At 31.1% G+C, this 21685-nt stretch overlaps 1 protein-coding gene across 1 annotated transcript in view; it reads left to right on the top strand.

The window, feature by feature from the left end:
* The window catches only part of LOC148280215 (uncharacterized), a 129357-nt gene extending 127525 nt beyond the window's left edge, over positions 1–1832 (top strand). The window contains exon 11 of the mRNA XM_088228737.1: positions 1573–1832. Within this exon, the coding sequence (XP_088084863.1) occupies positions 1573–1704 (132 nt within the window). The 3' untranslated portion in view covers positions 1705–1832. The remainder of the gene's footprint in view (positions 1–1572) is intronic.
* Positions 1833–21685: the final 19853 nt, after the last annotated feature.

The raw sequence follows: 21685 nt of genomic DNA, 5'->3' as shown, positions 1-21685 counted from the left end.
GCTCAAAGTTTTAGGTCTTTCGTTTTTTTTAATATATTGTACACAATTATTGTTTTGCCCTTGTTTTTCTTTGCTAAATAGTTTTATTTTCTTTTTGTTCAGTTTCTTGCATTTATGTTTCTTCATGTAACTGTTGTATTTGGCTTAGGCCGTATATATAATAAATAATAATAATAATAGGTATATTTCAACAAACATTATATAAATACTATATTTTCAAATTAATAATAAAATTTTAAAAATAATAAAAAAATGTTTTTTGGAATTTTTTTTAATTTTGTAGATTTTTTTAAGGTTTGCCATTAAATGAACTTTACACCTGTATAACATTCACCATTCTTCCAATGATTATGTCGAAATCTCATTTCATTCATATAAAAAGTGAAAAAAATAATTTCACCATTATTTCCATATCTGCAGTATCCTTACTCAATGGAGCTTACGGTATTGCATGAATACGCCAAAAGCAGCGTATATGTCTCGTTCATCATCAGTTACAAAAAGGTAATATGATCAGTCGTACGCATCAGATGACAGTTCTGAGACTATATTGCAGTGAAAAACCATCCTTCAAATACAAAAAAAATCATGTCGCTCGTGCCGGGAATCAAACTCGGTACCTCATGACGGTTCTTCAAAGCGCCCATTTTATCGAGTTTATAATTTTTTTTCTTCGAAAGCCACACTTTATGTGACCTCATGTTCGATGTTGAAGTTTTTTTAACACTTTAAGATATGGGACGTAGCGCGGTTTGGTGAATATGTATTTTGAGATTTTGAGAGAGTTTTTGTGTCACTCTCTCACAGGTGCTTCCGCGAATACTGTGCGGAAAAGACAACTGCACGTCGGACTGATTATACCAAACAAAAATCAACAAAATTGAAATCTCATATTTCCGTTTTTCGCACCCCAAAATCGAACCGATTTTTTTTTAATAATGTATATGGGTAAAAAGAAATTTGTGTCAACGTGTTTCGCTTTTTTCAAAAATAGTTATATTCATTTGTGTACCATAAGTCCAAAGACCGCCGATAAAACTAGACACTTTTCGGGGTTCTCGGATGGTCCCGGCTCCAATAAAAGACAATTTACTAACAAAAATTCAAAAAATGGAGACACGCTGATGGTGAATATCTATCTATCAGGAATACATTTGTTTGAAGAAAAGTCAGATGGCGTATTTAAGGCATATTTTTAACAATCAACTAGATATTTTGTCATTTATTTTTTAAGTTTGTTCAAATGTTTTCCGACATTGACTGGATTCCACCGCCTTGAGAGTTGCGCGGATTAACACATTACAATAAAGATGGAGAGCAATTCAGATAAGGAAATATAGAAGTCAAGGCATTCAGTACCCTGCGTAACTTTCACCATTCTACCTTTGTTTCAACATCCATAGTTCTCCAATATCTGTTGATTTTTGTAAAGTTAAAAAGCTGAAACCTTTATTGATGTGAGTGAGATTCATCTGACTGACTACAAGGCAACTTCCATCTTAGTTGCTCTTCATCTCTGTTGTAATACTTGGTTTACTCTCGAATAATTTTACTAACGTGAATCGGTTTCAGGTTCAGGCGCCGCTGTACCAACCGGCGGGGGCAGTCCGCGGAGCGCCGGAAGGAGCCCCAGCCCCTTCCGGCTCGCCCACCGCGCCCCCACCCCCGCACCACCATTCCCTCTACTACGCTATGAATGTCTGACAAGGCGAATAGTTGAGCGTCAAAATTAACATTTTTCAAACTCCGAAATAATGGATCAAATCGACAAAACTAACTCGCAATGTTAAACTTGAAGACGCTCTAATTAACCAACTATTCATGGACAAAGACATGTGATTTACAAACATCTTGTCCTATAATGTTAATTTTCAATGTAACTAATTTACGGTGAGAGATAACGAAAGATGAGTCAAGTGCATAAAAAAAACAGCGGTATACGCTTAATGTACTGAATGAATCAAAAGAATAGACATATTGCACCCCGTCAAGGGTGCCGTTAGTCAAATAATGTGTTTTGATTTAAGTATGACTTTTAATAAAATTTGGAATGTCGTTCACTGTGCCAAACTGCCATTACTAAAAAGTTCATTATAACCGCACACGGAGTCCATAATAGCGCTTACATAATATTTATCTTTTATATTTTACAATTTATCAAGACTCTTATCATACGAAATGTGGCAGTCATAACAAATTTATTAAGTGTCAAAATTAACAAATAGAGATATTTTTAAATAAATAATTGTGAGTATCGAATGTTCTCGTATATTCAGTATTATGTATTATATTTAGTCAATTGTTTCATATTGACATGTGTCGTTTCTCAGTTGGCGCATTTAGACTTGGGCACTCTTGACGAGGGGATGCGATATATAGTTTGTACATAGTATAATATTCCAAGAAAACCAGATTTTTCAGATTTGAGAAGACAACACTTTCCCTCAAAATTATAATGTATCTTAATATATGATCATGTTTGAGAATGATAATATTGTATTTCAATATAATGTGATAATATATTATTTATGATACTCTGCATTTTATTCTCAGTGTGAAATTACAAAAACCTGTATGTTTTGAATTTTCAAAGGTTTTTCTTATGACTTCAGCTTTTATGTATTATATTATAATATATTAAAACAGATTGTGTTTAAAACATTACGAGTAAAGTAATCTTTCTCAAAGTAGCTACCAAAAAAGTTTGTTGTTATAATATACCTGATTTAAAAAATATACCAATTATGTATGTAAACATAATATCGAAAAATTTTGCGAGTCTTCAATATTTTAAAAACTTGTTCTCTTTCACTCGAACATTCCAATGGTAGGTAAACTTCCAAAATTACTGTGTTTCAAAATATTTTTTAAGTAACAATTTATTTATTTTTTTACAAAAACGTTTTTTATTGGTTATTTATCTTTTTTTTTTTTTATGAAATTTAAAAATGAGTTTTAAAAATTTCGACCACAATTTGTACAAATAAAGTTAAGTAGTACTCGCAAACGATATAATGTTTTGAATCGAAGTCTAGCCGAAAATATTTTTATACTCAATTTCTATCACTTTTCAATTTATATTGTTTTATATTTCTCTTCGATAAAGTTTTATTAACAGATAAGCTAATTGTTATAGCAGTCTGTTTTTACATAAATATACTCAGGGCACACACTGCCAGAAAACAGTTATTAAATAATAACTAATAGTACATTGGTAGGTACTAAACTTATCTAATTATGTGCAAGTATTACTATGATATATTATCTCGACTAGTCTTGAATAAAATCAGCTAAACTACTTGCCAAAAATGTAGATATAATAATCGTACTATACATGGTATATTATGTACATTATAATTGGAACTAGACAATAGTCAGTATTGAATACATTAAATTAAAAGTATTTTTGATGTTTAGTAAGTAATCGGATTAACATGAAAAATATTGGAACAAGAGGCACAATTTTCATAAATGTAATGTTTGACGTTCGTTGATTCTCTGAATTAAATATAACCCTATTTTTAAAATTTACTTAATAAAATGGTTCATTTATATTTTATTCCGGCGCAGAGAAAATTATCTTTAACACATTAAAGTGTTTTGTTTTGTATGCTTACTAAAACTTTAATTAAAATCATCGAAAAGGTATATTTTTAAATTACATCAGTAGGTTTCTCTGTATTGTAGAAAAAATAATTACATTATCAATGTGTAGATAATTGTGTAATTATTAAACTTTCCCAAAAGTGTTTATATGGATAAGCATTTGTTCTAATGAAAATCTAAACTAATCAAGGAATACCCAAACCTATTTTTCTTATTAGTAACTTAGATGTTCTGGTTTACTTCGTTTGCTTGTTATGCTAAGATTTCATCCAGCGGGAAAATGGCCTTTTACATTCCAAATAACATGCAAAATATTTCAACCAAAATGTGCCATCCTGAATTAAAAATCAATTTGTTTTTATCATTTATATCCATTCCAAAACAGTGTTGGTATAAATGTAGAAATAACATATTTGAAATTCAAACATTTCACCCCTATTCCGAGTTTGATATTGTCCAAAGTATTCTAAAAACTCAATTATTTCTCATAGTGTAAAATGCTTGAATTTCAAGCATGATAGAATTTACCCATGTTGTACGTAGATAATCTAATGTTATCATTTTTAGATAAAGTATCTTTTTTAAATATTGTTACCAAATTAAATAATATACCTAGGTGATAAACGATCATTCTGTGATCATATTTAATGGTGTATTATACGTTACATACTTTATAAGATACTTGAAATATTTTATCCGGCTGCTTAGCGCTATGCCCAAACATTGCAGAGAAGGGGACGAGACTTATCGTCAAACGGCAGTTTGTGATTTTAAACTTTAATGCGTGTGAAGATTATTGATAAATTTATGAAGAAACTGATTTAGTTATTATCTACATAATGATGCCTAAAATTATAAATTAATTTACAAAACCAAATATTTTAGATAAATAGTACAGCTAAAGGCTAATCTTAAATAATACCTAATATTTTCACGTGACTATATATTATACAACGTCACTAGGTTAAATTTTCGTGTTTATATATATTTTCTCTTAACAACTAATAAATTATACCGTTCAACAAAATTATTTTCAAACACTTTTATTGAATAACGTATTACATGAACGTACGCATGTTTCCATATATGTTTTTTTTGTTTCAGACATTCGCGATAAGCTTTATTTTTTATTGTTTTCTTATAACATATAGGTATCTATTAAAGGTGTAACAAAGAATAAGCACTAGACGAATGTTAGCAAACATCGTTTACGCTTTGACAACTTCTTAGGTGGGTAGAATAAAATTATTTGTGCCAAATAAGAATTTAAGTTATTTTCTGAAACAAAAAAAACTGATGTTATTAACTTATTTTGTTTCTTCCGTGACCCGGACATGTTTAGTTTTAGTATAAATAGATTCGTAGGGAGTTATTTGGTGCTCAAATTAAAAGACCTTAGACAAATGAATATGATTTTATGAATAAAATTATCTAATTAAATAAATATTAAGGAAATACCAAAATTTATGATTCAAATGTTAAAATGTCTGGAATTATTATTACCGGTGGGAAGTGTGTAGCTAAATTATACTGTTTGTGGGAAAAATCGAGGAATTTTATCGAATGTTCGTTTGACGAACATTGATTTGGATATATAAAAGTAGACCATGAATGTAACTGTTTCTTTTACTTAGCGAGCTTATTTAGATTTTATTACTGTTGATCAACATGTATGCTTATTTTACGAATTGTTTTCTGGGTCGTTCTAAATGCCTAATTAAAGTAATATAATATTGAAGAATTCATTATTTACAATGTTTCTCTTCAGTTTTATTTGAAATTCTGGTGGAGAACCATATTGGCAAACACAGTACATAACTAATTAATATAAATTAATTATTTTTAAGGTTTTATACGTTTGGTTTATGAAAATTGAATGATATGTTTCCATGTTTTATATTATGGTGTTAAGTTTTAAACCTATGTTTCGGTGAGTTTTTCTTATTGTAAATATATTTTTTAATTCCTGTAAAACATTATAAATATATAATGGGAAGTTGTTTATGAAATTCAATAAAGTGCATCTATATTAAATATTATATATACATAAAAAATTGTCTTTTTTACCCTACCTATTTACACGTAAATTTAAACAATTAAATAATAAAAAAAATTAAAACAGAATAGAATAGTCTGTGACAATTAGTATTAATAGAGTAACAATTAGAAAATATTGCAGTTCAGATAGTATAAAGTGATTTCTAACACATTAATTCTCCTTGTCAACATCTTGAACAGTTACTAAATATAAGGCTTTTTGACTATCTTAAACCAAAAAAATAACGCTAAATTTTCTCTTAACAGGCATAAACTAAAAAATGTGATATCATCGGCTATTGAGGAAGTTCAGCCATATAGGAAATTAAATATATTTAAAAAAATTCTTACGTGCAGAGCATTCAATATTCTTGGAGTTTCTTGAAAATGTATGATAAAAATTATTTTGATAAAAACAAACTTCTTTGCATGACGGCATTGGCTCTTCCAAATCAACCAATGATAAAAGAGTTGTGATGAGTTTCCGGTTTACGGTTAGGCAACGGACGAATCAGCAGAACTCATCAAGAAGAAGGGGAAGATAACTTGGGACGTCACACACAAAGTAATTTAAAAAATAAAAAACTTTAAAAAATCTTAAATCATGGCCTTCTCCATCAGTGGCGTCTTTGATACCAAATTTCTAGCGAAGCTCAGATTTTAAGAATAAGTATAATATGCGTAAATGTTAAGTAGGTACCTATGGTAAATAACACAGTACGGACCATGTTTGTAGGCATCTTGAGCATTTTCATATTGGTTGCTAGTTTTTTTATCTTCACATACATTTTAGGTGCTGGTGAATAGCAATGATTTCTTAGTGATGCTCAGCCTCACTTGCTTTATATGCTTCTTTGTCCCTTTTGTTAATACTATACATAAATTAATATTTTTGTTTAGTTTAATGGTCTATTAACAAACAAAAAAATAATTTTAAAAACCACAGAACTTTCTCCTTAATACACATGTGATATTATCTTAGAAAAAACATAATTTTAATTACCACACTGAAACAAAACAAGAAATATTTTTTTTCTACATAAATGAGTTTTTTTATTAATTACAACAAACAGTGAAAACATTTTTGAGAAAGGGATATGGAAATAATTACAGGGCTTGTGACTTGTAAAAATATGTTTTAGCTCTCGTTTGCAATAAATGTCAATCTTGATAATTCTCTTAGTGGTAAAATTTGCTCTTGTCTACAAACATTTCAACATACTAAAAAGATTGTTCATTTTTATTCTATTCAGAAACGCGTTTTGATCAATGCACTTTTGATGCTTAATGGGGTATGGGGGTCGATATTAGCATATTATACCTTATTGTCAAAATATGGTCGCTAAACCATACGCAAAGTTCTGAAATAATTTCTGACTACATAATCATAAATATGGCATTGTAAATTCACTTACAACTATAAAAATATTCGTGCAATATTTTTAACAATTGTTTTTCTTTAATATATACCTAAAAAAACATTAGCTCAGAAAATATTTATCAAGATAAGAATTTTTAAATCAAAACAACGCCATTAAAACAACAACTAAGCGCAAACCTAGAAAAATTGAAATATTTAGAAAATAACCCTCCAATTTTTTAAAAGTAAACACAAAAATTAAAATTGATTTTTAAAAAACCCTTTTTGAAGAGTCAGAACTGTATCGCGTCTTTTTTTTCAATACATATTTTTCCTTTTAATGTATCATCCCTTAAATTTTATAACGTTCGCCATTAAACAGCAAAACAAATTAAAATGAAACGTATGGCGACATCTGAAGATTTATTAATGAAGTTTTATAGGGCTGAATCAATTTCTTGTGCAAACCATATCCATATTATGAAATAAACAGCGGGGGTTCTAACCAACCATTTTTGATAGGATTTTCTTTTATAAACAGTACACGTCGTGAATGGCGTGATTCCGATAACGGATTTATGAACTATGATTTTCTTTCAGGCCGATAGGTATTACTTTTTGTTAGATGTCCGAATCTAGGTGTCTTTGAAACAGGCAAAATAACGTTAAAAGTTTGCTCTGTTTGAACGGTTTCAGAATGGCCGGTGAAGAGATGGCGGTGACTCTGGTTTTCAATGTATGTACGAAAATATTTATACAGGGTGTTCTTTAAACCCTATCACATCCAAAACCAAGATGATCAGTATGGCAAGAAGACATATTAGCTGATTCAAAAGAATATTTAGAGCAGAGGTTCCCAAACTTTTTTGTGTCGAAGACCCCTTGCCATGTTTTTCGGTTTTTGGTAGACCCCCTACTTACCTGATATTGATTTTTCATAAATTTCTAGCTGTAGTGAAGTTTAGTGTTAAAAACTTAAAGTTAAAATAAATGTTAAGTTTTATACATTTATTAATTGAATTTAAATTAAAACTACTCAAAATAAAATTTTGTATCTGTTATATAAAATAAACGTAACATAAAATAAACTAAGCAATAAGTAAATGTTTTTAGTGGGAAGGATGAACTTGATGCTTTAATAATAAATTATCAACATTCGGCGTCAATTTTGTCAGGTTTAACCTTAAATCTTCTCGGCCAATGATGTCCAGTCTGTTTCTTTTTTTCGTTAGGAGATTGGTAACAGCGCTGAACCCCCTTTCCAATAGGTATGACGATGGAAAGGAAATTAAAAAATTTCTCGCTATATTCCATTATACAGGAGAAGCAACGGGTATGTTTTTCGCAGCCAGAAGTACAGAAGTACTATCAGTGTATGTTGAGATCCACTATCGTTGACCCCCATTTTTATTTCATGGACCCCCAAATTTTTTTTTTCGCTGTCGTAGACCCCTTGCAGGTTATCATAGACCCCTGATAGTCGATATAGACCACTTTGGGAATCACTTATTTAGAGCAAAGAAAATTTTAAAAAATAAAATATTAAACAAAACAAATGGTTGCTTACTTCTGAAGAGGAAAAGCGAAGGGAGCGCGGCCGGGCATTTTTGGCGTATCAGACTGCCCCTCCCCCCCTCCTTGTTTCTCCCTTGCAGAAATCAGAAACCATTTGCTTTTTCTGATATTATATTTTTTTAAATTTTATTTGTTCTAAAAAAATATTCTCATGTGCCAATTTGTCTTCTTGCTCATACTGATCATCGTGGTTTCGGATGTGACAGGATTTAATGAACACCCTGTATTCGTATAAAAATTTTAAGTATCTTTGTCAGTAACCTGTAATTAGTGTAGTGTAATGGTTGGCACGTTCGCCTACCATGCTTGAGGTCCTAGGTTCGATTCCTGATAGGGTCTACAAAAAAATTCTTCTGAAGGTAGTTTTACACTGGAATGTCTTACTATCCCAGCACTGACACCTGGATCGCGAAACTGATCGATCACCTTGCCTTTACGTAAAATATGATCAATGTACATTGTGTTTAAATTCAGTGCCATGTGCACCATTTTGATCGGATTACACGTGTGGTACATTAACTGTTTTCTTTGTCTTAATGTCTTAAGAGAGGAAAATCATTTATTCTTTATTATTTGTTAGTTATTATCAAAGCCAACATTTTATTTTTTTATGTTTTATATTTCGTGTTATCAACGCTGTGATTTTTTAAAGTTTTATAATTTTGAAATTGCTCCACTATTGGGAACATACAAACTGATATATTTCAGAATATTTTATAAGTTAAACCAGCCACTCAACTGAGTGGCTACGCTGCTCATTAAATACCGGCATTCACCTGAATGGCTAGGTGGTTCGTTGAATTAATTAAGTTAACCCAACATTCAACGTTTACCAAAGCCACCGGATTAGGTTAAGATACCTATATTGGGTTAAGTTTAATCGTAATAAAAAATATTTTTTGTTTATATCTTATTGAGTTAAGTTAAGAATTAATTGTTAAGTTATATTAAGGATTAAGTTTAAAAAAAAAATATCTTGTATTATTCAACTTAACCCAACATATCCTAACCTAACCTAACTTCAAATAACAAAATAATTAAAAAAATAAAACGTTTATTACTGCTGTATAAAAATTAAAAAGGCTAAATGACCTTCAACCCTTTCGTTAAACGTTCATATAATGAACGGCCATTCACTTGAATGTCTGCATTTAATGAAAAGCCTAGTCACTTAGTTCAGTTACTGATTTAAAGCTAGGGTTTCCTAGGACAGCGGTGCCCGTATTTTAACGGCCGTAGTGAACGGTGATGCAGTGGACAGCCGTCGTAAAGGTGATTAGAGAGTGGTTTCCCAGGAAAACGGTGTTAAATGGTGTTGATAACACCGTTTTCCTAGAAAACCACACTCTAGTCACCTTTACGACGGCTGTCCATTGCATCACCGTTCACTACGGCCGTTAAAATACGGGCACCGCTGTCCTAGGAAACCCTAGCTTAACTATTTGGCGGCGATATATAAATTTTCATTAATCATCTTATAGAAATATTTCCCGAGAAAAATATGACGACGGGATTCGAGGGTGTTGTATCCAGCATCCCTGTTAGAAATAATAATAGATACAAGAATAGATAATTATTATTTTCTTTAAGATATAAGTAGCGTGGTATGATAGCGATAGTGAAAAATATTTGCCATGATTTTTTAATGTATTTTGAAGTCATTTTATTTTTAAATCAAAATTCAAGTTCAATAAACAGTACACAATTTAAATTTTTTTAATCTCGCATTAATTTTTAAGCAAGGAAACTTATCAAGCATTTGTTTTTTTTAGTATACTCTTTTTTACATGGTACTGTATGAAACGCATCATTAAGCTAGTGTAGCTTTGAAGCCGGTCGGTCGGCAACAAAGTTGTTTTACTGTGCATCAAAAAAAATATTGAAAGCGAAAATGAGTGGGAACATTTTTGTAAAAAATATAAATTAACATTCTTATAAACAAATATATTTAAGAAAGAAGTGAAAAGTTACATTTATAATTCTTCTTTATGAAACATTGATTAAAAACATGTTTTTTTTTGTAATTTATATACATATGTTATCCTAAAAATATTATTGATTAAAATAAAATAAACTATTGTAAGATGTCACTCCCCATTATGTACACAAGAATTGTCTATTTCTTTAACGTAATGGGAAACGTTAATGTAAATATGTGTACATATTTGATTAATGTTAAAAATTGTATTTATTTGAAATATTGTATTTTTATTTGTTGTTAATAAAAATAAAAATATTAAAATAATATGAAAACCTAAATGTAAAAATACTTAAAGAAAATAAAAACATCGTTTCTTTTCTTTAGAAATCCTATAGAAAATATGGAAATAAATTAAGAGAATCGAAACACAGAATATAAAATATATCATGGGTATTCTGCGAAAAAGCACCAAGTCAAAATGTTGACTTAATGATGAGATTATGCCGTTAAAAATTCTCTACAATCTGCAAAAACGCACTAAGTCCTATCAACACTACAAGTCGAGATATTTTCTGTAATAAGTCAATATAACATAAATCCGTTTAGGGAAAAAGCACCAAGGGACAAGGGACGCCTTGCTGGTCTCAATAACAATATTTCGGAAGTATTCAGCGGAGCTTATGGAGCAGTACTGACTTGAGAAAGGGTGAGATTGTTGGAACTTATACCTAAATTCTGTCTCTTACTTTTTCTTATATTTGTTTTATTTCTTTAAGAATATTATTTAGTGCACAGTTGTTTATTCTGTTTTTTATTATAATATATTCACAAATAGCAACGAAGATGGAAAACATTTCAGAGAAGAGAATATGCGAGTCTTGGCATTTACAGGGCTTATAACCTGTCGTTGGCTGGTTTAAGTGGCCTCTTTACACACTGCGTAACATTCACCATTTTGCCTATGTTTGAACATCCATATTTCTTCAATTCTTCCATCTGTTGATTTTAATGAAATTAAAGAGCTTAAAACTTTTTGCTTCTGAAGAGATTATTTTGATCGAATTATTTTACATACTAAGCAACGCCTGAAAACAATTTTTTAATTTTTATACTTCTTTTTTCACTCGTTGGGAAATAATTCGATCAAATGAATAGTAAATACAAAATATTCATAAACACGATCCACATATTAAATTTCGAGCTTAACCTTGCTAATCTATTTTCATCCCACGCTGTTTTTGTGGCGAAAAGTCAAAAAATCTTCTGAAAAAGCCGGAAGATCTTTCCGAAAGAATTCTATGCTGTGTGACGAATTGACTAATCTATACATTCTGGGCATTGGGGCATAAGCTGCTTTCAGAAAATTTGATAAAAAACGGATTTTGACTTCTGGTGACACGGTTGGGAACCTGAAAAGAAATTGATTGCAACAGAGATAGATATCGCATTAAGTATTTTGAAAATGCATATAAGATCCATCTCAGATCTACGTTTCTCAATAAAGACAGATTAAGAGATTGCTCATGAGGATGAATGATCATCCAATTTGCCGAACTTTTTTGTAAGGCTTTGGGAAAGAGATAATGAAAGCAGTAGAAGGAAGTCCAATTGAAATCAATATTTTTGAAATTATTTTTTTTTTTTTGTATGAGCGAAAGCGATAGGAAGACTTTTGGAGAAGAGTCTTTAAAACGGTTATTGGATGTGTGGAGGAAGAGGTTTTACACCGGTGATGGCGGATGTGAAAAATAAGAATAACAATGTCGTATATCCATAGATTTTTAATATACTGGATCAGGTGACTCAGGAGTCTGAGTCATTTCAACAATCGAATCTGGTTTAAGTAATTAGTTAGCTCGAACGGGAATGGAGTACTACGATATAATATGAAATAACAGCTTTGGCAGCTTTATTTCCTCGATTGAACACGAACAGAAAGTGGTATTGAAAATGCTCACACTCGTCTACTTGACATTCCATTTTGAAGGCTTGTAATCAAGTAAAATAATACATGCAATATTTGCAACTTAAAGCCGTGTAAGAGGTCTCGGGTTCGGTTCCCGACATGGTTGACATAAAATATTCATTTGAAAACGTGTTTTTACAACTAGAGTAATTCATAGTCCCTGGACTGGCACCTGAACCGTAAACCGATCATCTTTCTTTCATGTAGCAAAAGTGATCAAGATATGCTGCGATTGGTGTATCAAAGCAGTGCCCTATGCACCATTGGGTGCGGAAAGAAAATTATGATGATGAAAAGCAAATATAATATCTTGAAGAGCAGAAATTTTCTTTTCATTTATTTCTTAGTTTTACTTTTGATGCTCAATTTTAAATTTGAGAAAAAACGGGCACAGCTTATGTCAACACCCAGTACAAATATTGGAATAATGGACATAGACGTTTTTGTCGTGATGCGTCGAAATAATAATTATCGTTCTGCCTTTGGATCCTCGCTTCCTCCACCGTCGAACATTGCCCGCGACTGTTTATCGCTCGGATTGATTGGGACGGCGCAGTGGCGTGCTAGAAGTATTCCCCGTCAATACTGCCCGCCCCTTTCCCCAGACAATGCTGTGGGGCGGCGGGCGGACAGGGGGCAGGGGAGGGATGGGAATGAAACAGCACGCCTCTACGCCACACGCCGAGCCTGACACGAGACTGAAATCTACACTTTGGCACCATACTTTTTTTTTACTTTTTACTTATTGAAGATAAATGTCGGTATAGTTGAGTGTTATGTAAAAAACTTATGTAGTTTGAAGTCTCTCAAACACTCTCATACTGTGCCTTGGTGTTTAATCTACAAAGATTTTGAATGTAGTAAAACTGGAAACCCCCATTTTGTAGTGGACATTAGCACATGACAAAAATGTCACGCGTGAGCATCTATTTAAATTCAATGTAAGCAAGTTGAAGAAGGCAAGTGGCAAAAAACAATTCATAAGTAATCAAATTTTTTTCAAAGATTTTAAACTAAATTATAGAATTATCATTAATCTTTTCAACTACTACCACAAACGGTGCAATTTTTTTGACAAACATAATTAATTTTGCTGTCAACTACTGGTTCAAAAGAAACAGTCTATTTTGTTATTCTTTTTATTTATTCATTCATGCCAATACGTACGCATTACAAAAAATTACAATGATAACGTATCTCAAACTCTATGAGGCCAAGGGCCCTGTGTTGAGTTTGGCTACAACATAATGGAAAGTGGAAGCACGTACACAAATAAATAATAGCCAAAATAAAAATTAATACATAGATGGCGCTCCAAACGCGCTAGCGAAAGCTTACCTTGTTTCATGACATATTTACAAAAACCAAAAATGTCATTGATATGGATATTCGCTAATAAGCGGAATGGGGAATGTTGTAGTATCTACATAAAAGTGGCCACTTGAACCCAACCTATGACAGGTCATAAGCCCTGTAAACGCTCGAATATCCATAATCTTGAAATTCTACCCATCTCTGTAGTGATATAAATAAAAATAAAAATTAAATATTATTACATATATTTCAAAGGGCATCTGGACAACACGCTTAATAGTATATAAATCTATGCAAAATCTCGCAGCAGTCTCCTGCAAACATCCAAACTTGTACACTCCTCCTGAAAATGGCTTTCGTTTTGGAGAACTTAATATGTTGATATATAATTTTAAAAAAACAAAATTACAGTATTCTGAGTATGAATGTAATTTTTTCTTCTTCATTCCTTTTCCGCACCTAATGGTGCTTAGAGCACTGCATTGGTACACCAATCGCAGCGTATCTTGATCATTTTTCTTACATGAAGGTAAGACGACCAGTCTTGTCTGAATCCAGGAGTCTCCTCCACTCTTACCGGTCTGTTGCCCTTCCTATCCTGTTCTTTACTTCCAAAATTGTCATATCTGCACTGATGCAGTCTATCCATTGCATTATGGAACTTCCTGGCCTTTGTCGTCCTTCTGGTATAGAGAAAGTTAGGCGTTTTATGGAAGTTTCGTCGTCCATTCTAATTACGTGGCCACCTTGGTGGAGTGGATCACATCGGGAGACATTAATTTTTGTTCATTATTTTTCCTCAAAAGACTTTGGACCAATTACAGCATAATAAGTTAAGTTTAAAAAAGTAATAATAAATTGGCCTATTTCGTCAATGTTTAAGAAAACGTAAAAATTATTTTAAATTAACATTTCAAAACTTTTTTTGACGCAATGGGCCCTTAAAATTGATTTCAATATTCGTAAGGAAACCCATTGATGTCCTAATCTCCAATTTTTGTATTTCATGCATATGGATCATACCCACTGCTGACTTTACATATTAAAGTTCTAAACTAATGAAAATTGACTAAACTGTTTTTTTTTTTTTTTGCAATACACATAGAGGTAAAACATAGTACTAAAAAAATAAATAAAAAAAGTATCCATATTAACAGTAAAAATATTTTTTTTAAAAATCCCACAAAGGCATGGCCTGTTCGTGGGTATACAAGAAATGTTTATGAATTTTTGCTCCTATAATAAATGGACAGTTATAATATTTTTGTGTAACATAAGAAAGAGAAAAGAAAATATTCTGTAAAAGATTATAAGATATATTATTTTTAATGGTAATTAAAATTAAAAAAGTAATTGAAAAATTTAAAAGAAAACATAAACATATTCCTTATCATTAAAAGGTAACAAATTATATCATAGAAAAAAAGAGTTCATATCGTTAGTTTGAATGCAGGATTGTGCGTGTTATTTAAAAGAAGGAATATTTTAATTTCTTTTCATACTTTTATTTGTTTTGTATATATTGATATTTTAATTTTTTTTATAAGGTATTTATTATTGTATAATTTAATTTGAAACTCACTGCTATTTGGTATATTATTTATTATTATATATTCTTACTGTAGTAAAGAGTGAGTTTATAAAATCATATCTCATTTATTATTTCAATTACGTTTTTGTACAATTTTCTTTTGGTTTTAATGACACTATTATTTTGTATATTTGATTAGGTTTTGTATGTGACTAATTTTGTAAAATTCATATTTTAATTTTTGTATCTGATTATTTTTGGGTGGTATTTAAAATGGTGTTTTCACACTAGAATATTTTATAGTCCCTGGACTGGTACCTGAAGCGTTAGACTGTATATCTTACCTTCTTTGGAAGTTTACTATTTATACTTTGTTTTTTACGATTGTTATTCTATTTCATCACATGTTATTTTAATTTAATTATTTTTTGTGTGTACTTTTAACTAAGTGTTATTATGGCTTAAACTTAACTTAAAAAAGCCCTAATAAGTTCACGTATACGAGTGTAATTTTGAATGAATAAATAAATAAATAAGATGCTTGTTTGACAGCTAAATTTCGATTATTATTTTTATAACATTGTACGCATGTAAAATGCCTATAATCAATTGTTTGTCTTAACATATTACAACAGACATGAAGAACATTTAAGAGAAGATAATATAGCAGTCTAGGCATCTACAGGGCTTATGACCTGTCAATGACTGGTTTAAGTGGCCACTTTACACACAGTGTAACATTCACCATTCTGCCCATATTCGAACATCTATATTCCTTAAATTATTTCATCTGTTGATGTTTGTGAAGTTAAAAAGCTGAAACCTTTATTTATGCGGGTGAGATTAATTTAATTGAATTATTTCACCTACATACTAGGCAACGCCTGAAAATGTTATTCTCTCAATTTCTGTACTTCTTCATGGACCAGGTGGATTAATCAACAATAATAACAGAATATGGGCAGAATGGTGAATGTTACACAGGTGTGTAAAGTGGCCACTTGAACCAGCTATTGACAGGTCATAAGCCCTGTAGATGCCTAGACTTCTATATTACTTTACCTTAAATGTTCTAAATCTCTGTTGTAATATGTTAATATAAACATCTCCCCAGGGAGTTGAATCCAGTCCTTGTCTACAAAAATTTGGACAAACTCAAAATACTGTTAATTATTTGTCTATTTACTCGCCCAGTGTCGTGTGCTAGTGGCACAGTGCATCCGCTGAATAAAATAGATTCAATTTCAGTGTCCCATAGTCCGAATTATTGTTTTTCATAAAATCTTTATTCAATAAAATATACACATTATTACAATATTCATACATTATAAAGAAAACAAAGTATTAAAATATTTTTTGTCCGATAAACTATTCAATAATAGTTTGTCATCGGGTGCTCAGATATTAGTTTTAGTTAATAATCAAATAAAATAGTACAGACATAATACTGTATACGTATAAAATAATGAATATATATTATTTTGATTTTGATGCTTTAAAAAATATTATTATGAAGAAAAAACTCAACAAAATCAGATAAAAATGGTTTAAAGAAATATTTTTTTTAAAGTAAGAAAGTAGAGTAAAATAATACAATTAAAATGAAAGAATAGCTATTTACTTGAATATGTTTTAAATAGGTATAGGAAAATATTAAAACACATATATAAATTGTAAATGTAATCAAAACAAGATAAAAAATAAAACAAAGCAAAAAGAAAACTTCGATTCATATCTTCAGAAAAAATTTAAATAAAAAGAAAATTAAAACTACCTATTAAAATTAAGATCTAAAAACGGAAATAAAATAAGAAATAAATAAAAGAAAATGTTAACCTAAGAAAATAAAAAAATGTATTTAATGAGAGATAAAAAATGTTTTACATAGATAAAAAAATAATATAGGAACTTTCTGTCTACTAACCACTTTCGTAATAAAAACATAATTGTATTTTTATTATTGTTGTTAAACTTGTTTTGAGTGTACTGATTATTAATAAATAAACGCTGAATTCAAAGGCTGGTTTTAATTTATTTGAATTGTTCTATTATAACGAAAAATTCAAAGTTTCGTAGTCATACTGAATTTCGGTTATCCCAAATTTCGTGAGTGAAGCAACTTCTGTAAGAGTGAGTGGCCTGTCAAGCTTTCTCGCTCGCCGACCACGCGCCGCGACGCCTGCGATTGCAGTGCTCGACTGTTGTCGTATTTAAATTCAATATTTTATACAATTATAATTATAAATTTATGTGTAGATAAATTTTCAGAATAATTTTCATATACACGCAATAAACTATAATGTACATCATTATTGTGTTTAAGAGTCAAAGGGAGATTTTTTTACAGAACGTAAAATACAATAACTCGATTTATAAACGGTTTGTCATTGGGGACTCAGGCAGAATTAATCTTTTTTTTTAAATAAAAAGTTTTGGTGACATATTACTACGGGGACAAAGAACATTTTAGAGAAAGTAATATATTGTACGCATGTAAAATGCCTATAATCAATTGTTTGTCTTAACATATTACAACAGACATGAAGAACATTTAAGAGAAGATAAAATAGCAGTCTAGGCGTCTACGGGGCTTATGACCTGTCATGGGCTGGTTTATGTGGCCACTTTACACACTATAAAATTCACCATTCTGCTCATACTTAAAAATCTATATTCCTTCGATTCTTTCATGTTAATATTTGCGAAGTAAAAGAGCTGAAACCTTTATTTATGCGGGTGAGAATTATCTCATTAAATTATATCACCAACATACTAGGCAACGCCTAAAAAATGTTTTTTTCCATTTCTATACTTTTTCTTTGTTGTAATATGTTAATATTAACAGCTTCTAGGGAGTTGAATCCAGTCCTTGTCTACGAAAATTTGGACAGGTCATGAGCCCTATAGATGCCTAGACTTCTATATTTCCTTCTCTTAAGTTTTCTTCACCTCTGTTGTAATATGTTCATATTGACAGCTCCCTAGGGAGTTGAATCAAGTCCTTTTCTGCAAAAATTTGGACAAACTAAAAATATTGTTAAAAAACGTTTATAAGAATTTTATAGCTTTTTGTCCTTAGTTCGGTTCCCTTAGTTTATTTAAAATGGAATAATTGATTTTTTTTAAATTATAAAAATATAAATGAATGAATGGTACGTAAATGTGGTCAGGTAATGAAATATATACCTGTTGAAAGAAAGTGTCGCTTATTGACGGCACAATTTATGATATAACATTATAAATATCTATATTAATTCAATACATAAAAACCTAAAGCTAATACATAAAATTTCCATGTATCTTAAATTGTAAGATAAGAATCGGGTTGTGGTCCCGTGGCTAGTGTCCCGGACTCACGTCTCAAAGGTCCATGGTTCAAATCCTACTCTACTATAACTTGATTACTATTTTCTAATAGTGAGTTATGTACAACTCGTTGAAAATGGCCCTCAAAATGAAATATTTTAGTAAATCATAAGAACGCAAATAATGCCGTAAAATTTAACATTTACATTTTCAATCAGTTATGAATTCGAAACCGTATAAAAATTGTTTTAATATTCTACTTTTTTACATTGCGTAAATAAAGAAGTATCCTAAATATATATCTGTTGCTTGGATCTATAAGGGCTAATAATGTTGGATTTGTTTTTTTTTCTTACCAACGTTTTGTAGAGGTTCGATGTCAATTAACAAACATATGCTAAGCCATGTTAGATGGAGACTATCATAAACAGAGAACACTCCTTCACAGACTTAGTTTACCCTGAAGATGGCTCCTGCAATGGTAGCCGAAACATCGGAACTAATCCAACACATACGGTATCACCCAAAAAAGAAACAAATTGATAACAGTGACCGTGAATACCTTCGAACCTAGAAAACACTCCGTTTTCATTTTACATTAATTAGTTTTTAATAGATTCCCTGTTATTAATTATATATACTATTTTTTTACAATAAATTTATAAAAAATAAATAAATAAATACACATTTGATGTTAATATTTGAAGCAATAACTTTGTGGTTATTTATTGTTATAAAATTAGCATACAACAACTTTGATTTTAACAACATATTTTTATTTTTTCTTCCCTTAACTCCGTATGTATTAATGTAATATTTAGTAATCACTGTAAAAATAAAATAGGGTAGAATTCATTAGTTTAGTATACCTTGATAAAGAACCTTGTGTAGCTTTGAAACCAGTCGGTAAAAAAAAATATGTGCTTAAAATAAAGAAGTGTTATGTTTATTTTATTTAACATACACATATGTATATAGTTATGTTTTTTATGATTTTTTGTTATCAAACAGTTTGTTATAACGCAACAAAATGGCTGAAAAATTACGCCCCTCTGTCATTCCTATATATGACATAGGCCCTTATCGATCCAAGCCACAGATATAATACTTGAATGAATATTTCTATACGTTAGTTAATATTTTATTGTAATATCTTTATGACAAAAGATTCGAGCGCTGTTTGAATGGTGTGCGATAGCCCACGCGACCTGCTGCCAATAGTCCGGTGTACCCCCTACTTCCTGCCTCCCCCACCACCACCCATTGTTCGGTCGCGTGCCGCAGCCCTCCCTCCCACACCCGCACTCACCCCGTGTCCACCCTGCCAACCACTTCCAACCCACCCCCACCCGTAGAAAAGAGTTGACTTCGCCTCGTAAATAGGGATGCGATTTCACATCACCTACACACGAAATCATCGATTTTAATTCGTAAACTTTCAATACCTAAAATATTTTAAATATGTACGTGTTTTTAGAATAACCGATGTATGGGTATAAGAATATTAGGTATCGTCATCACGGTGCGAATTTAGTCCATCTCAATCATCTGATGCGTGAAAGTAAGTTTCAATCAGAGACAATGAAATATTAAAGTGTTAAACAATAATTTTCTTTCAATATTTTAAGTCGATTTTACCAGGAAATAAACCTCAAGCTTAGAAGACAAACGCGCCAACCACTAAACTACGAGGCGAACTTATCTCCCCTTGACTTCCCTTTTCAGAATTTAGACTCAAATATCATTGTAAGGACAACATGAGTTAGCTTAAAATAAATAAACCAGATGTCAAACTAAAAAACTAACTTTTCTGTATTATGCCGGCTACAAACAAATTCAAAACAGAGGTATATCTAGTTATCAGAAATAAAAAATTGAACACGACGCTTTTTTATTTCAGTGGGTACGTAAGTAAATAAATCTTTAATTTTGTGTATATTCGACCCGGGCTTAATTTTTGAACCGGAATTGAAAACTATAAATTTAAAAGTATTTGTTAGCTACTAATAAGTAAATAAAAATATTTATTTCTTTACTCGACAGTAACTTAATTGATTTATAATTGTAAAAATATGTGACATTTCCTACTGTTTTTTAAAAAGTTTATTCTTTTTTGTCGATGTTTTATAGACATCGATGTGTTCTTTTCATCCCTATTCATGAGCGTTGAGAAACTTACGTCCGCAAGAGATTCAACAATACCATTCACAAACTTTTCAGTAGGTACATATTTCCGGGAAAAAATAAGAAACAACGCGGAGGCTTTTTCTCATATATTTATATATCGTATTATCAATCTCAATGATTTGTTGATGTTTCGTAATTTTGAAATTCCTCGTCAATAGATGTCGTCGGAGAGTAGTCCTGACTTAAAAAGTGAACCGCGTACGCATGAAAACACGCTTAATACGCCTTCCCGGAAACCGGAAATGTATCAAAACGCATATTTGATTGGCTATTCTAAGCGGCTGTTCACTAGAACTTGTGACATTTAAAAGTCGTCATTCCATATCCGCTCCCTAGTTGGAGCATATATGATGTCCACAAAGAGCCTCAATGCATCTCTATGGGCTGCCAGCTTCTGTGCGTCCTCTTAAGTCCGGTTTGCGTCCCGCCGTTTTGACATAAACTGCCGACAGTCAGCAGTGGCCATCCAAGAGGTCGAGAACCTGATGCCCGCCCATTTTCAAAATTCAGTATGTTTTAGGCCCTAGTGAGGTTCCACGACGTCATGCAGGCGTTATATAAGCGGTATTTGGTTTTCACTGATTTAATATTCGATCTCCAGGCAGCCTTCAAACTGTTGAATGTGGCGCCTGCCACTCCTAGCCGCACTCGAATATTTTTACCTAGGAATAGCAGCTGAATATTTGTTTTAAATACGAAAGAATAATAAATGTAAATCGACCTTAATTTACGGTGCCGTGTGGATTTAGACAACACGTTTGAAATAGGTCATACTCGAAGGCGTATTAAAAAAAACCTTTTTTGTAATAAAAAGTAAAACAATACAATAAGTTTGTTTCACTTGCTTTGTTTCTTTATTGTTCTAAATATGTACTTATAAAA

Source organism: Micrasema longulum, unplaced genomic scaffold (assembly GCF_059751315.1).
Source record: "Micrasema longulum isolate JH-2025_06_02 unplaced genomic scaffold, ASM5975131v1 h1tg000606l, whole genome shotgun sequence".
Classification (NCBI taxonomy): Eukaryota; Metazoa; Arthropoda; class Insecta; order Trichoptera; family Brachycentridae; genus Micrasema; species Micrasema longulum.
The sequence above is the reverse complement of the archived record's forward strand: the minus strand, read 5'-3'. Positions and strand labels throughout refer to the sequence as shown.